Below are 18,059 nucleotides of genomic sequence, written 5' to 3'. Positions count from 1 at the left end.
GGTGGGGATCTTCAACCAGACTCCCCACTGATCACAGAGCCCAATGTGGGCTCAATCTTACCACCCTGAGATCGTGACCTGAGCTGAAACCAAGAATTGGATGCTTACCCAATGACACCACCCAAGCATCCTAAGCATCGTGTTTTACATTTTACCTTGGTAGCAATATTGAAGATGATTGGAGGCATGGATGGTAATAGAAATGAGGGCAAGAGTAAAATGCAGTGAAAGTAGAATGTTATTTATTAAATTTGTTAAGATTATAAGAAAAGCCTAATTGGAAAAAAAAAAAATGTAGTAGCAGAGTGGAAGGACTAGACCAGTGCAAAATTCAAAAGATAAAAATCTTAGTGAGCAAAAAATTTCTGCTTCCATTAAGAAGGAAGAAAAAGGAAGTGCATTTATTCTCCCACCAGAAATAACTGAAAAACAGATGAAATAGGCAACAAGAGACAGTGATCCATGAGAGATGAGAAACTAACAAGATAAGTCCCATGGTTGCTCTAGTTTACTGCCTCGAGAGAGTTCCATGCCAAGGCATAGGACTTTATAACATAGGATACAGGATGCCTTTCTTCATGTAAACTTCATGTTGCAGTTTATCTCTGCAACAGTAGCAGCATTATCATTTTTCACAATAACAAAAAAATAAGTATTATCAAGTGCCTACCCTTTGGCAAGGGCTGATGGATGTCTTGCTGAAAAAGAAGACACACTTCCTCTCCTTAGTGTTTTAAGACCAACAAGTAAGATGAACAATAAATAATTATAAAAACTGTAAGTTATGATCTCCAAAGCACAGGTTACCATGGAGAACACATTTTCCTGAATAATTCAAGGTTAAGGTTCTTTTTCCTAGCGAAGTGGTTTTTAACTAAGAAATAAAAGCTGGATGAGTAAGGGTTAGCTCATGCAAGAAGACAGTGGTGGGAAGCAATACATACAGAAGGAAATGTAAGTAAGAGGTTAGTTGTGTCCAAGAAATGGAAAGACTCCAGCATGCCCTTGTTGACCAGATTGTAGGGAATATCTCCTTGTAAAACTGGTGATGCTTCTTAAACTTCCCTCTTCTGGCCCACCACTAATACCTGAGAATATTTATGCCACCATGGACCATCAAATTTCCATGTTTTCACATGGTTGTGTTGTTTTGTATGTGTTTTTTCTTATGCCTTAAATCCCTTTATCTTTTTTCTTTGAGGCAAAGCCCTTCTCATATTTCAGGACGTAATTTAAGCATCTTCTCACAGAAAAGAGTTTTCTGACTGTTCATTCCTGTCTCCCAGTTGATATAACCATTTTTTTCTCTATTTTTCACCTTTTGCTTTGAACTTCTGCTTATTATTGCTAATGTATGTATTCCTGTCACTTGAATTTGAGATATTTAGAGCTTAAATTATGTCTTATAAATTTGTATTGCACCATTTTCAGACTCCATAATGGTCATGGCTAATTTTATTGCTGCTCTTCATCTCATTAGCAAAGAAAAAGCAAGTTCTGTACATAGTCTATAGAAAATTATTCATTTGGTGCATTTGATTATAGTAATAGTATTACAAATGATTTATAATATTATTTAATTATGCTTTGCTTATTTCACTTTAGTTTTTTGACATAACTACATAATGATTGCCATTTTTGTTTCTATTAGTCCAAAACACAGTACTGAAATCTAAATATTCATTTCAATAACAATAGTACATGAGTTAATATTTCCGCTTAATTTCTATAAATCTGTAGTAAATGTTTCTCAATTTCTTTTGGTTATTTCATATCCCATATTGAAGAAAACATGAGAATGAAAGGGAACCTCAGTTTATGAATGACTTCCCTTTTTTTATTGACTGACTCCACCTCCATTATGTAGCCTTTCTGGTTTTTTGTTTTGTTTTGTGCAAGTGAGATGATTTTTAGAAGTCTTAGTGGTCCTCCTCTTTAGCAGAACATTTCTAAAGAAAAATACAAGAAGATTTAGAAATCATTAGAACTTTGGACTGGACAAACTCAGAATGGTCCCACATGGAAACTCTGGATCTGCTGGTAAACTCTTCTCATTTATTCTACATTTACCTTTAAATGTAGTATGAAGTTAACAGTCAGTGAATCTTATTTAATAGTGATTGGCATTGGGAAAGTAAGGAATGGAAAGTGGGCATTAAGCTTTTATGGCAGTAACTTGTATCTGCCATAGATTCAAAATTGAAAATGGGGGATAAAGATTAGATTTGGCACCAAAAAAGATTACTTGGCATCAGTTTTGTAAAATTGCCGAGGTAAAATTAAGAAAGGAGTTGAAATGAACTGAACCAGATTGAGTAGGAAAGCAACAATTGTTAGAAAACATGGACAGACCATACAAGAATGAATACTGATTACAAGTTGATCACTTAGGGAAATTTAAATTTAAATAGCATCCCTGAGTGTTAAAATCTGCATTGTGATTTTTATGGATATGATAGACTTGTTTAGCATTTAAAATTTTTTCAGAGCTTTTCTTTTAAAAGAAGATTTTATTTCTTTATTTGAAAGAGAGAGAGCATGAGCAGTGGGAGAGGGAGAGGGAGAAAGCAGACTGTCTGCTGAGCAGGGAGCTGGCTGATTGGGGACTCGATCCCAGGACGCCAGGATCGCAGCCTGAGCCGAAGGCCAGTGCTTAACCAACTGAACCACCAAGAGGCCCATTTTTCTAAACTTTTTAATCGCAGTATAGCGTACCACATGAAAGTGTGTCCAAAGGGCACACTTCAGTGACTTATCCCAAAGTGTGTGCTCCTGTGTGGCCACCAACGCGTGCTAGCTTTTATGTCAGGTTAGAGTAAGTGAGAGTAATAAAAGCTTTAGAGCTTTATGCTCTATCTAGGGATAAGATCCAGTAATTTAGTTTTTCACATATAAACATTGTCACTTTAGTCCATCAGTGTTCAGCTACTGTTTAACAGACATGGTGTCAGTACTGGTGAAGCAGAGCTGACCTTGATACAAAGAATCTGTTCCCTTCTGGAACTTAACCATCTGGATCCAGTGGGCTTGGAGATCTCAGTAGTTGACTATCATTCTGTGCCCCTGCTAATCTTCATCGGTGCTTTTTTGATTTTCCAGGTTTTAAGGTCTGCTCTTGAAATTCTTTTCCATACGCAACTTGCTCCTAATTCCTCATCCCTAGGTCGCCTGTAAACATGAACATGTCCAAAGCTATTTCACTGAGACTATAGGATCCTGATCCTATGAATATTTCCTGTCCAACTTGCCATTTTGACTTTTCTTGCTAACCTTGAATCTCTGAAACCATCTGTCTTCTCCAAAGCCTCTTTTTGGGAAGGCAATACTTTTGTCCTTTTCTTCCCTTTTTTTTTTTTTTTTTCACAGACTGTAGAAGATGTTTCACCCTCTTGAGTCCCTCCACTATGGCTGTGGTCTCCATCCTTGGTGCCTGTTTGATCACCAGTTCTATCGGTGAGTGCTTTGTCAAATGCAAATAATGCTTCATGAAAACATGCTTCATGATTTCAAGGGATCAGATATCAAAAGCAGAAAATAGGTCCTAACCATGTGACACTAAAATATGAACAAAATAGCATGGTTTCCCCCAAAATAAAATAAACTTTCACAGGAAAAAAATGTTCACTTCGCTTAGAGATTTAAAATATGTCTATCTAAAAAATAGGGAACAATACAGAGGAGGAAAAAACTCAGAATTATTGGGATGAAATGGAATTTGAGGAACACTTTAATAAATTCAGTGCCAAAATTTACCTTAAAATGTATTGAGGGTGGCCAGATAGACATCAGTGAGGGCACAGGTTCCTATGTTAAAGTAATCATAGGATGGTAGCTGGGACATTTGAGGGGGGTGGTTTGGGGGAGGGGGAGGGATTTTTTTCAAGATAGGAGGTAATAGGAAAATACCTCCATCTCGACTTCCATTTAAGTAGAAAAGTTTCAGCCAGATTTCAACTAGTATTTTAAAAAATTCTTGATGTTTTCCCTATATGTGTATAATGGGCATTAAATTACTTAAGACTGGTTTTTTCATCTTCATCAGGAACCTTCTTTCTATCCATCTTAGGAATTTGGAGAAACTTACATGGCTGGTACCTATAAAATTTTGTAATTTATTATTTACATAGTAAACTCTCTGTGGAGATTATATAAATCAGCATTATTGCATTACTTAGCTTAGCTGGTTTTATGTCCTTGCTTCATCTGAAGCCTGTGATGCTGATATTTGTACTTGGGTACCCATGAAATAGCATTCTCCTATTATACCATGGATGAGTCTGGGAATGCTTCTCAAATCTGGCTTTGAAAAAATAAATAAATAATCTAAGAATGATAATTCTCCACGTGCTCTTTGGATCCTGACAAATGGCTGTCTTTATGCATTGTTGCAGGGGGAGAAGAGAAGGAGCTGAGGCTCAAGGATGGTGAAGACAAGTGCACCGGGAGATTGGAGGTGAAAGTCCAGGAGGAATGGGGAACTGTGTGCAATAATGGCTGGGGCATGGATGAGGTCTCTGTGATTTGCAGGCAGCTGGGATGTCCCACTGCTGTCAAAGCCACTGGATGGACTAATTCCTGGGCGGGCTCTGGACGCATCTGGATGGATCATGTCTCTTGTCGAGGGAATGAGTCTGCTCTCTGGGACTGCAAACATGATGGATGGGGAAAGCATAACTGCACTCATCAGCAGGATGTTGTAATAACCTGTTCAGGTAGGACTTGCGAAAGTCAAAGCCTCGACATGAAATGCTTTGTGGGGGAGAAATATGTAGATGGGTTAAAAATGAAAAGGAACCAGTTTTCGTAAGTCGTCTGTTTCCTATATAAAATCACCCAAACGGTTGCCAAAAGAGCGGATGATGCATGACAAACCCCATTGAAAAGAAATCAAAAGAGATTATGAGTACCACAATCGATGAGGAAGTGACCAGCCTCATTTTACAGTTAGGAATCTTACTGTAAGTCTCTACTCCTACTTAAAAATATCATATCTAAGTGAATTCTTTGTCCTCTTTCTCAGTATTGCTTTTGGACTTTGAACTTTTTGTCCATTCCCTGATAATCAACTTACTAAATTGAGAAATAAATATTCCTAGCACTAATCCTTTGTTGAAGGAAGGATGTTTTGCTAAGTATAATTACTTTTTTCAGTATATAATTCTATTCATTTCATTTAATGGTGAATTGTTGTGTGTGGGGGGGGGTTAAGATTTCTTTATTTGTGAGAAGTGAGAGAGCTGGGGAGCACAGAGGGAGAAGGAGAGAGAATATAGAGAGAATTCTCAAACAGCCCCCCTCCCTGAGGGCAGAGCTCAACACAGGGCTTGATCCCAGGACCCTGAGATCACGACCTGAGCCAAAATCAAGAGTCAGATGCTTAACTGACTGAGCCACCCAGGTGCCCCATGGTGGTTTTGATTTATAAAACATTTCAAAAATTTCACCTCAGTTGACCTTACAATAACTCAGAAAGTTCTGTGTCAGACCTTTCTTCTATAAATCCCAAGGTCATATTTATGACCTAGTTCAGATTCTTGGGCTTCCCATTTCTCCTTGTTCATTTCTCTGGCCTCTCTCTCCTATCCCCCTTCTCAGAAACCGTCTCCTCTACGGGATTGATTTTTAGAAAGGACTCATCTCTCCCCAAGCATTGGGGTATATTGGGAACAGCACAGGCTAATATCTAGAAAAATGTGGAACTGAATTCCAGCTCAGCCACTCATGAATGTTATTTTGAGCAAAGTTCTTAAAATTTTTTAAACTTCAGTTTCTGAAAACTCGGTGCTTTAATACATGTAGAGCTCTACCTTTTTCTTCTTCCTTCCTTCCATCCCTGCACTCCCCACTCCTCCTCTTCCCCCTCCTCCCTCTTCTAATTTTTTATTGTTAATCATTACACCAGAAAGATAGGGAAGAACAATAGTAACATCTGCAGCAAATTTAAAAATCATAAGTCTTGCCAGGCTCAGGGAACCTAGGTGGCTCAGTTGGTTGAGCATCAGACTCTTGGTTTTGGCTCAGGTCATGATCTTGGAGTGGTGGGATGGAGCCCGTGGTCTGGCTCCACACTCAGCACAGAGTCTGCTCATTCCCCTCCATCTGCTCCTCCTCTCCACACTCTCTCTCCCAAATAAATGAATACATAAAATCTTAAAACAAATAAGCAAACAAACAACTCTTGCCAGGCTCTTACTAGTATTATTGCAGCCTGCAGAGCCAACGGTTTAAGCTAAGCCATCAGTGTAGCACTTTAAACTCTTGTTTTCTGTTTTTTCATACTTAAGGATAGATTTTATCAAATTTTCTTTTTGAAGTTTATACAGTGAATGCGTCAACTGGTGCATGCCTAGCCACCCAAGGACTCCCTAGTTTCATGAAATTTCAGAGGCTGTATCTAATGCTTAATGCTCAGAACCTCTGTCTCTCAAGAGGTTTTGCTATTACCACACACACAGGGACAATACAGCATAGCAGTCAGGAAAATAAACGCTGGTGTTAGACTGCTTTTTCTTTTCACCTCCGAGCTTTGCTCTTTTCTGGGTGGGTGACACTGTGATGATGAGGCGTATCAAGAATACTTATCTGTGAAGTAGAGTTAATGGGAATAACCCAAAATGTGCAGTGCTGTGAAGATTGATAGCATAGGTGATACACTGGAGTGCCAGATACATATTTTAATTGTGAACTATTGCTTTTATGATTATTAATTGTCCAGAGTAAAAAAAAAATCCTGTTAAGTAAGAGATCTTTGCCTGGTATTTAGAGCTTTTAAAAGCAACTCCCTTTCTCAAAAAGAGAGCCTCTAAAATTTTGTTCAAGCCCAAATAGTTTTTGCTTTTCAAGTGTCCCCAGATTTCATCCCACATCTCCTTTTCTTGGGTATTTTAGTCCTCATAGAAAATCTAGGGAAGAGTGTATAGAGAGATTTTCCTTTATGAAAAAGCTGTTCTTTGCTAAAAATGGTACCAGATGCTTTGGGGGTAGGGGAAGCTTTGATTCAAACAGGAGATGGGTAAGAAATGAATTATTTTGATTTATTTTTCCTTAATTTTTATTAATTTGGTATACCATAGGATGATTTGCAAACTATTGTGCATGCTTAGGCATTTTTATTTTTCCCTTTTTCCTGTTTTCTAATTTTATACTTGACCTCAGTTTGCCATTTTTGCTTCTTTGTTGGAGGAGCTAATTTTACTTTCTCTAGTTTTTAAAATAAGTGCTTTAAGTCAAATTGACCAATTTCTATATAAAAGGGTGCTTACTTTGTCTTAATAATGGAAGGAAATAAAACAAAGCAGAAAGAAAATTTTAATCTGTAAAACATTTTCCTTGGTGAGTAGGTGTAGATGAAAGTGCTAGTTGTTAGCTGGTCTTTAAACAATTACAATTTTCCAATATGTAAAGATGGGCAACATCCAAAATGAGGCACCATTTTTAAGGACAGCATCAAATCTCAAACACCCAGAGCAATCTTGTTTCCTACAGTCACTTCTGAATGAATATGACTTCTGAACTCTGGTCTTTTCTCTGCTCTAGATGGATCCAATTTGGAGATGAGGCTGTTGAATGGAGGAAACCGGTGTTCTGGAAGAATAGAGGTCAAGTTTGAAGGACAGTGGGGAACAGTGTGTGATGATAACTTCAACATAGATCATGCGTCTGTGGCTTGTAAACAGCTCGAATGTGGAAGTGCTGTCAGTTTCTCTGGTTCAGCTAATTTTGGAGAAGGTTCTGGACCAATCTGGTTTGATGATCTTATATGCAGTGGAAATGAGTCAGCTCTCTGGAACTGCAAACACGAAGGATGGGGAAAGCATAACTGTGATCACTCTGAGGACGTTGGAGTGATTTGCATGGGTAAGGACTGGTCTGGGTTTGTTCTGTTCTTCCTGAGAGGACAAAAGAATGGGGGTGAGGGTCTGAAAAGCCTGAACTCTTAAAAACAGATTGAGACGTGCATCCTCCATCATCTTATTATGACCCATTTCAGGTTCCCCACCTGATACCTGTGGAGATTTTACCTTAACTGAAAGGAGAATAACTAGGTTAGGGAGGAAGGATGAGCAGTGAAACTGAGATTCCAGTCATGAGGAAAGAGGGAGGTGTTTGGAGAATACCCCAGTCCTCCTTCTTCACCCCAAGCCCCCCAAAAAAGAGAAGAAAGAAAAAGAAAAAGGGAAAAAAAAAACAGCCTAACTAGCAAATTGTACTTTTGGGATGAGTTTTAAAAATGAATCACACTCCTTACCATCCTCTCCCTGCAAAAAGCTTAACCGACACCTTCCCAAAAATATTAGTTCAAATTTACAGAATCAAATGATAAAAAATAGTTTGGTTTTCTATTAAAATCTCATTTAAGCTAGTGTTATGATAGGAACAGACTCTGTGTCTAGAGACTTCCGTGTTTCATGCTTGCTCAGGGGACAGGGACATTGAATTTGTGTGTGCAGGGATGACACCCCTTTTTCACCTGAGTTCTTAGTCTGAAGCTGACCTAGTAGGTCCTGAACCCCAGAGAACATTCAGAAAAATATAATAGAGTAAAAATGTCTCTGTATTCACCAGATATCTTTTTTTGTTCCAATCAAGAAAACTTGATTCAAACTTTAACTAACTAGCTGACTTTAAGGAAAGAGGATACTGACTCAGAAAACTGGGAAATTGAGAGGGTACGCTTGGCTGCAGGCATGGGGGCACTCAAACACTTACACAGTGTCATGGGGATTCTGGCTCTTTTTCTGTTTCTTACATTGGCCTTTGTTGTTGTTGGACAACATGACCATCTATTATTTAAACTACAAAGAATGAAATTCCTACAGAAGAGATGGAATTTGTTAGCTGAAGAAAGCAAGAGAGACTGGGGATCGAAAAGAGCACAGGACTTACCTTTCATTCTCCTTTCCCCACCAAAATCTTTCCAGGTCCCCAGTCAGCACATTTCTTCTCAATGCTTAGCACTCACAGTAAACAGTACTGGGGCAGCAAATGCTAAAATTGCCAGAAGGAAAAGGCAACTTATTTATTATAAGACATTGCTCAAGATCAAGCTCTGTTCTCTGAGGAATATTGATTGGGGGAGGTGAAAGTGGTAATGCTGAGGTCCCCTTTTCTCTTTGCTTGCTTTTAGGCTTAGGAAGTGGTCACAAAGGGACCAGGCATTTGACGCAAACTGGGTAGTTACAGATACTTAAGGAGTCAGAGGCAGAAGTCATTGTTGAGTCCTGGGCAACCAGGAGTATGCCCAGGTTGTCCTGGGCAACCAGGCATACCGCCTGAATGCATGCAAATACGGATTTAGCAAGAAAAAACAAATAATTCCAATAAAAACTCTGTGATAGTCAAACAAATCTCTAGATAAAATGTAGCCCCTGGATCTCATTAGGAAATTTTTACTTTCCTTTTTTTTTTTTTTTTTAAGATTTCATTTATTTATTTGATAGAGGGATTGAGAGTAGGGGGAGCGGCAAAGGGAGAGGAGAGAAGCAGACTCTCCAGTGAGTGCAATACCTGACACAAGGTTTGATCCCAGGACCTCAAGACATGACCTGAGCCAAAGTCAGACGCTTCACTGATGGAGCCACCCAGGTGCCCCAGGAATTCTTTTTATAGTACATGTTCTCTGTACTGAAAAGTCCTGTCTTCTTCTTCCAAAAAAGTTATTATTGAAGCATCATTGACATAAATGCTACATTAGTTTCACGCGTACAGCATATTGGTTCAATGACTCTATAAATTACTCGCTGTTCATACAATAAGTGTGGTCACCATCTGTTACCATACAGAGTTATTACAGCGTCATTGACTGTATTCCCTATGCTTTACGTTTTATCTCTCTGACTTATTTTATAACCAGAAGTTTGTATCTCTTGATCCCCCCACCTCTCTTCTGGCAACTACCAGTTTGTTCTTTACAGTTAAGAGTCTATTCATTTGTTTTGTTTTTTAGATTCCACATATAAATGAAATCCTATGATATTTGTCTTTCTTTGTTTGTATTATTTCACTTAGTATTATACCCTATAGGTCCATCCGTGTTGTTACAAATGGCAAGATCCCATTCTTTTTGATGGCTGAGTAACATTCTATCATATATATACACCACATCTTCTTTATCCATTCATCTATAGATGGACATTTGGGCTGCTTCCAAATCCTGACTATTGTAAATAATGCTTCAGTAAACATAGAAGTACATGTATTTTTTCAAATTAGCATTTGCATTTTCTTTGGGTAAATAGCCATTAGTGGAATTATGGGATTATATGGTATTTATCTTTTTAATTTTTTTATTAAGTGTTTTATTTAAATTCCAGTATAGTTAACATACAGTGTTATATTAGTTTTAAGTGTACAAACTGGTGATTCAACAATCCTATGCATTACTCAGTGCTCATGTTGATAAGTGTACTTCACCTGTTTCACCCATCCTCTCCCCCACCTCCCCTCTGGTGACCGACACTTCTCTATAGTTAAGAGTCTGCTTCTTGGTTTGCCTCTCTCTCTCTTTTTTCCCCTTTGCTCATTTGTTTTGTTTCTTAAATTCCATATATAAATGAAATCATATGATATTTGTCTTTCTCTGACTAACTTATTTTACTTAGCATTATACTGTCTAGCTCCATCCATGTTATTGCAAATGGCAAGATTTTATTCTTTTTATAGCTGAATAATATTCCATTATAATATAATATATTATAATATATAATATAATATTCCACTACACACACACACACCATACCTTCTTTATCTGTTTATCTATCGATGGACATGGGCTGCTTCCATAATTTGCCGATCATAAATAATGTTGCTATAAATATAGAGGTTCATAGATACATTCAAATTAGTGTTTTTGTATTTTTTTTGGAAAATAACCAGTAGTGCAATTTCTGGATCATAAGGTAGTTCTATTTGTAATTTTTTGAGGAACCTCCATACTGTTTTCCATGGTGGCTGCTCTAGTTTTCTTTCCCACCAATAGTACAAGAAGGTTCTCCTTTATCCGCATCCTCGCCAGACTTGTTATTTCTTATCTTTTTGATACTAGCCATTCTGAAAAGTCCTATCTTCTTGCCCAAGCTACCCTTTCTCCACCTTTAATGATTTCCAGTGTTATTATATGTTTCTCTGTCCCTACTTAGAGTCCTCCCTTATTTTTTTTTTATTGTGCTTCCCTTTATTAAACTTTGCATATATCACATTCTTACAAGTTGAAAGTTTATAGCAATCTTGTATAAAAGAGGTCTGCTGCCACCATTTTTCTAACGACATTTGTTCATTTTGTGTCTCTCTGTCACATGTTGGTAATTCTTGCAATATTTCAAGTTTTTTCATTATTAATGTATTTGTTATGGTGATCTATTTTTGTTTTTTTAATCATGATTTGTTTTGTGCCTCTCTTACAGATGGAGCAGATCTCAGCCTGAGACTGGTAGATGGAGTCACTGAATGTTCAGGAAGATTAGAAGTAAAATTCCAAGGGGAATGGGGGACAGTGTGTGATGATGGCTGGGATAGTCATGATGCCGCTGTCGTATGTAAGCAACTGGGATGCCCAACTGCCATCACCGCCACTGGTCGAGTTAACACCAGTGAGGGAACGGGACACATTTGGCTTGACAGTGTTTCCTGCCATGGACACGAATCTGCTCTCTGGCAGTGTAGACACCACGAATGGGGAAAGCATTATTGCAATCATAATGAAGATGCTGGTGTGACATGTTCTGGTAAGTTAAAATAAAAAGAAAAACAGAGAAGGAAAGACCTGTGTTCTTTAGGAGTAGGAATGGGCAAGATGGGAGAGATAGAAATAACTAATTATTTCCTTGTTGTAAGGAATCGTATACACATTCTTTTTTTTCCTTTCTTTTTAAAAAGAGTTTATGTATCTATCTATCATCATTTGGAGAATATGGGCAGAGGGAAAGGGAGAGAGAGAATCCACAAGCAGACTCCATACTGGGGCTTGATCCCACAACCCCAAGATCAGGATCCCAAGATCACAGATCTGAGATCACAACCTGAACTGAAACCAAGAGTTGGATACTCAACCTACTCAGCCACTCAGATGTCCCCATTCTTTATTTGACTAGTTTGGAGGGTCGTCTGATTATTTTCTGTAGTAATTATTCAGGGTGCTCTTAGGGACCACATTTCAGATTCTAAGTCCGAGACACAGAATGTTATGTCTTTTTAACAAATCTCTGACTTGCTCATATTTTTCTGCCATCAACAGTTTTTATTAACCCTTGCAACTATAATCCTGTTTATAACCAAACTCATGGCCTATACTGGCTATTAAAAAAAAGTCAGGAGATGGATATGTCATCATTTCCAATGCCTCAGTATCTGGGAAGGAGCAAGATAAAAACAAACAAACAAACAACTCTATCCTTTGGTTGCTAACTCCATATGTCTCTATGGACTAAGTTTTTGTTTCTTTTGCAGATGGATCCGATCTGGAGCTGAGACTTGTTGGTGGAGGCAGCCGCTGTGCCGGGACAGTGGAGGTGGAAATTCAGAAGCTGCTAGGGAAAGTATGTGACAGAAGCTGGGGACTGAAAGAAGCCGATGTGGTTTGCAGGCATTTGGGATGTGGATCTGCTCTCAAAACGTCCTATCAGAGTTATTCCAAAGTTAAGGCAACAGATACCTGGCTATTTTTAAGCAGCTGTGTTGGAAATGAATCTTCTCTTTGGGACTGCCAGAACTGGCAGTGGGGCGGCCTTAGCTGTGATCACTATGAAGAAGCTAAAGTTACCTGCTCAGGTAAGACTTTCAGTCAACGTGTGAAGATGTCGAATTCCAGGAATGTAAATTTCCAGTAAGATCCTTGAAACTGATGAGAAACATTGGTCCTTATGACTAGCTCTCAGGAAGGAAACCAGAAAATATCTATTTCATCATGTGTTTCAGATGAATTATATCTTTATAATGCATTTTGTGACTTGGACAAAGGTATGACTTGTTTTATTTTGTGTTTGTTCACTTTAGTTTTTCAGTAATTTTTTAAAAAGATTTAATTATTTATTTGGGAGAAAGAAAGAGACTGAGCAGAGGGAGGGGCAGTGGGAGAGAAAGAGAGAAACCCAAGCAGACTCCCCACTGAGTGCGGAGCTCATTCTCACAACCCTGAGGTCATGACCTGAGCTGAAACCAAGAATTGGATGCTTAACCAACTGTACCACCCAGGTGCCCTGTTTTTGTTTTTATTTAAATAACAATTAGTTAAGGGGCACCTGGATGGCTTAGTTGGTTGAGTGATCACTGCTTGATTTCGGCGCAGGTCATGATCTCACGTTCATGTCAGCCCTGCATTGCGCTCGTTAGGGAAATGAGTCTGCTTGGGATTGTCTCTCTCCCTCAGCCCCTCCCTCACCTTTCCTTCTCTCTCTCCCTAAATGAATAAATAAAATCTTAAAAATATGCTAGTTAACATACAGTGTAATATTAGTTTCTGATGTACAAATAAGTGATTTGACACTTACAAAGAAGACCCAGTGCTCTTCACAAGCGCCCCCTTCCATCTCATCGGCCCCACCTTCCCTCTGGTAACCATCAGTTTGTTCTCCGTAAAGAGTCTGTTTCTTGGTTTGCCTCTCTCTCTTCTTTTCCCTATGCTTGTTCATTAAGAAACAAAACAATTGAGTCATTTTTAAATCCATGAAAGTATTGAAAGATTAAGGATTAAAATTTTGAAGATAGAACTTAAATGTGTTTCATGGGAATGTCTCCAAATGATTTTAAAAATATGTTGGATTAACATGCATGACTAACCCTTGGGCTCCATCTTTCTATGTAAGAACTTCTTTTTTCTGAATGCTTTTGTGTATTTCACTGCAACCTCTGTTAGCAGGTCCAAAGTGAGCTGTGAGTTGGCCAGGTTTAAGGAAAATCTCTAATATTTTATACTAATCACATTTACACAAATGCTAACGTTGAAAAGTGATGCCTTCTTTAACAACTGTCAGGTAACATATTGACGTAACGATTACCAATATGGTAAAAGAAAGACTCTAGGGAAAGCCACCTAACAGCAAAACCATTCACCATGTAGAGATGTGGTCATGTGGTGCTCTGTGTCCAGTAACCGAAGGCTTTACTTCAGATACATCCTGATCTACACGTGCTCCTATGTGCATTACCTGATGTTGTAAATGGTGTCTACCTCTAGTTACATAGAAATTATCCTCTGATTGGAAAATGACAGTCTTCTAAGGTACAAATCTGAATATACATATCTGCTTTTCAACCATTCTTCTTTACCTTTTAAAAGAGATTTCTTGATTAGACAATATAGTCACATGGTTCACACTTTGTGTGTGTGTGTGTGTGTTTAATGGTTCACACTTTGAAACGAAAGTGTAAGCTCTTTCTGAAAGATATCCCCAACTGTCTAGTTCTGCTCTTCACGGGCAACTTCCATGACTGATATATATATATATATATATATATATATATATATATATATATATGTTTGTATTTACACAATATATCTCCAAAAGAAAAAAATACATATATTTTATATACATATAACATATATATAGTATATATTATATTTACATTAATATGTATAAATGTATTTATATGTATAATAAATATAATAAATGTATTTAAATGTATTTATATGTATAAATGTAAATACAAACAAATATATAAGTTTCATGTCATTTTGTTGTTCAAGTGATGGCATATTTTGTAAATTGTTCTGTACCTTATATTCACTTAGTACAATATCTTGACCATAATTTCATATCAATATTTAAAGACCTTTCTGAAATTACTTCTCTATCAATAACATTTCTCTTATCTTTTATTATGTGTGATTTTATTTATACTTTTAATTTCTTTTATTAGATAAAATTAGTTTGGTTTTGCTTTTTTTTTTTTTTTTATTCTTTATATTCCTATATTTTTATTTTTATTTTATTTTTTTTTATTTTTTTTTTAATTTTTTATTTTTTATAAACATATATTTTTATCCCCAGGGGTACAGGTCTGTGAATCACCAGGTTTACATTTGCTTTTTTTTAATGAACCAGCATTTGGATTTTTGAAGATTAATACTATTTTCATTTTCTAATTCATTATAATTTTTCTTTCTTTTAATTCCTTTCTGATTTCTGACTGATTTAACTTCTTGAGTTCAGTGCCTAATTAATGTTGATTCTTTCCTAGTTCATAAATTCATAAGGAAAACCTTATAGGTTTTCCACTGAGTATACCAGTGACTATCATATAATTGATAAATTGATGCTCTGTGCATCTCAGACATAGATCTTCCTATGACCTTTATGTGGTCATTATGAATTGTGCTTTTTAGTATTGCAGACTTTCCCATTTTTTATGGCTTAATGATTCTTGTTCTGAATCAAATTGTCTGATGTTAATATCACAATTGCTTTATTTATTTTCTATTCTCTTATTTTCAATCTTTCTGTATCATTTTGTTCTAGGCACATCACTTGTAGTCATCCTAGAATTCAGATTTATTTTAAAAAGAACTCTGATTGGATTACTTTTTAGAGATGAGAGACATATCTGACCTTAACTTAGTCATATTATGCAACTTTATGTTGTCATATTATGTCTCCATAATATTTTGTCATCATGTATCAGGCTACAACTAACTATGGACTATATTATCTCTACATAACTTTTCTGGGGGGACTTTGCCTGTATTTGGGCATGTGTAAGCATTATTGTATGTCAGACTGATCATTTTCTTCTAAATGTTTTCCTATGAATTGTATTTTATATTAGTTAGCATGAAGTTTAACAGCAACCAAAAGAAAGCCAAATAAGAGTGGATTAAAAAAAGTTTATTTTTCTTACTAAAATAAGCCAAATAGATAAGCAGTTTAAAGCTGTTTGTGTGATTCTGTGGTCACCAAGAAGTACCTGGAGTTGTTTTTCTGCAGTAATTATCAAATCCTGTTGGTCAAGAATGATAAGTTGAGAGGCGACCGAGGGAGCTCACAGTAAACCAGTCTGATAGGCCAGGCTCTGCCCTCTGAGAAGCAGTCCTCTGTCCATGTCCTTCATGGGCCCAAGTGCTATTCTCGGGGCAGTTCCTACTACTGCATGCTCTCCACAGTCATATCTGAGTGTGGTTTGGAGGCTGCACACCTTTCACAACCCACTTTCTGCTGACATCGGTTTAGAGACCTTTGGATTGCTTTACAGGTTGACTTATCATTGGCCGATATCCACTGTCCTCAAAGTCAGCAAAAACAATTCTCCCCAAACTTAGTGCCCTTCTAGACAATTTTCTTTCATCTAATGCCACATGAAAGTAACCAGAGTCAAGAAATGTATTTACAAACTCTGATCTTTGCTATGACCAGCCCCTTCCTCTGAATTTATTGGCTGGTCCCCTAAGGTCATTTAAAACCTAGGGTTTGGGAGGAAAAACAAGACCACAGCCCGGGTCTTGCTGGTAGGCTATGAACTTTGTATGTGGAGTGTCAATTCTATGTTCTGCTAAGCCTACAGTTTTATCACCACCTCAGTTTGGGGTCTAGGATACTTAGGGTTTTGTTTTTTGTTTTTGTTTTTTTTCAGTCCTGCAAGTTCCAAATTACAGATCTCTCATTACATTATGTAGTAGTTGTAGGCAGAACATGTCTTCCTTACAAAATTGGTATTTTTCCTTCAATTTTTTAAAAAATATTTTATTTATTTATTTGACAGCAAGAGAGGGAATACAAGCAGGGGAGAGGGAGAAGCAGATTTCCTGCCAAGCAGGGAGCCCAATATGGGGCTCAGTCCAAGGGCACTGGGATCATGACCTGAGCCAAAGGCAGATGGTCAACCACTGAGCCACCCAGATGTGGTCTGGGTGGTTTTTTTCTTGTAGTCTGGCTACTTCAAGTCTGAGTTCAGCTCTCTCTTGTAAGTACTAGAAGTGGCAAGGAGGATTTATGCCGTGCCAGCATTCCAATTTTTTTTCCAGTCTTTTTGTTCTCCAAGTATATCCTCTAATTTTTCAGCTTCAGAGAGCACATGGTTTTCTTTTCAAGGTGACATTTATTCAAATATCTTATCAGGGATAACAAGGCATCAGCTTTCCAACCTACAATATCTGAATTATTATGTATTTTTTCCACCCATTCTGTTCAACTGCATCCAGAATTTAGGTTTTATTACTAGAGCACTTCAGTTGGGTAACATTCTGAATTATTTAGGATTCTATTCAACTGCATCGAATAGAAATCCCAAATATCGTAAATTTGCAGCTGAAAGTGGGCCCTCTGTTTACAGAGCTTTATTTTTGTTTGCTAAGCATGTCATGCATGCTATTTGCCTTCTTTTGTAAACTCTTTTGTTATATTTGTGTAGCTTTTAGAAGCTCTTCTACTTACGTGGGTACATAGGTTTTAGCACTCTTCTTGTTTTGCTAGAAATAGAATTTGTAATATTGTTTCTTTTTTGAAGGATTTATGTATTTATGAGAGAGAGTATGGGAGTGCCCACAATTAGGGGGAGGGGCATAGGGAGAGGATCCCAAGCAGACTTCCCACTGAGCTGAAAGCTGGAAGTGGAAATGGAGCTTAATCCCATTAACCATGAGCTCATGACCTGAGCCAAAACCAAGGGTTGGTCACTTAATGGACTGAGCCACCTAGTCGCCCCTGTAATTTTATGTCTTGATTTCTTGGTACTTTAGAAGGCTTCCAGGGGAGAAAATCATGGAAATACTGTCTCTGTGCCTGCCAAATGCAAACTACAAATTCCATTATCTGTTTAAATAATTAGAATTCTTAGTTGTGTAGAGCACAGGGTTTTAAGGCTAAAAGGGGCCAAAGAACTCAAAAAAGCTGGAAGACTAGAAAGATAAAGCAAAAATTTATCTCTGATGTGCAGTTTCAATCAACCAGTCACAAACTGGTCTAAGAAAATTTGCTACAAAATTACTTTGACTCCCAGACATTTTATTTGTGATGTCTGAGTATGGACCACAGAGAACATCTGAACTTAAGAATCAGTTTTTTTTAAACCTATTTTTAATTTTTAGAGAAAGAGAGCACAGGGTGGGAGAGGGGCAGAGGAGGAGGGAGAGA

The 18,059-nt window shown here is 37.5% G+C and overlaps 1 protein-coding gene across 8 annotated transcripts in view; it reads left to right on the top strand.

Moving 5' to 3' along the window:
- The first annotated feature begins 1,881 nt into the window (after positions 1–1,881).
- CD163 (CD163 molecule) overlaps positions 1,882–18,059 on the top strand; it is a 33,225-nt gene continuing 17,047 nt past the window's right edge. For 6 of the 8 annotated variants that reach the window (XM_059184717.1, XM_059184715.1, XM_059184714.1 and 3 more), the window contains exons 1-6: positions 1,882–2,040; positions 3,367–3,453; positions 4,392–4,712; positions 7,537–7,857; positions 11,403–11,723; positions 12,445–12,765. In XM_059184717.1, coding sequence (XP_059040700.1) covers positions 2,010–2,040; positions 3,367–3,453; positions 4,392–4,712; positions 7,537–7,857; positions 11,403–11,723; positions 12,445–12,765 — 1,402 coding nt within the window. In that variant the 5' untranslated portion in view covers positions 1,882–2,009. The remainder of the gene's footprint in view (positions 2,041–3,366; positions 3,454–4,391; positions 4,713–7,536; positions 7,858–11,402; positions 11,724–12,444; positions 12,766–18,059) is intronic. The other 2 variants (XM_059184716.1, XM_059184719.1) reach the window with 2 other exon arrangements.

The sequence above is a fragment of the Mustela lutreola genome, chromosome 8 (assembly GCF_030435805.1).
Source record: "Mustela lutreola isolate mMusLut2 chromosome 8, mMusLut2.pri, whole genome shotgun sequence".
Lineage (NCBI taxonomy): Eukaryota > Metazoa > Chordata > Mammalia > Carnivora > Mustelidae > Mustela > Mustela lutreola.
The sequence above is the reverse complement of the archived record's forward strand: the minus strand, read 5'-3'. Positions and strand labels throughout refer to the sequence as shown.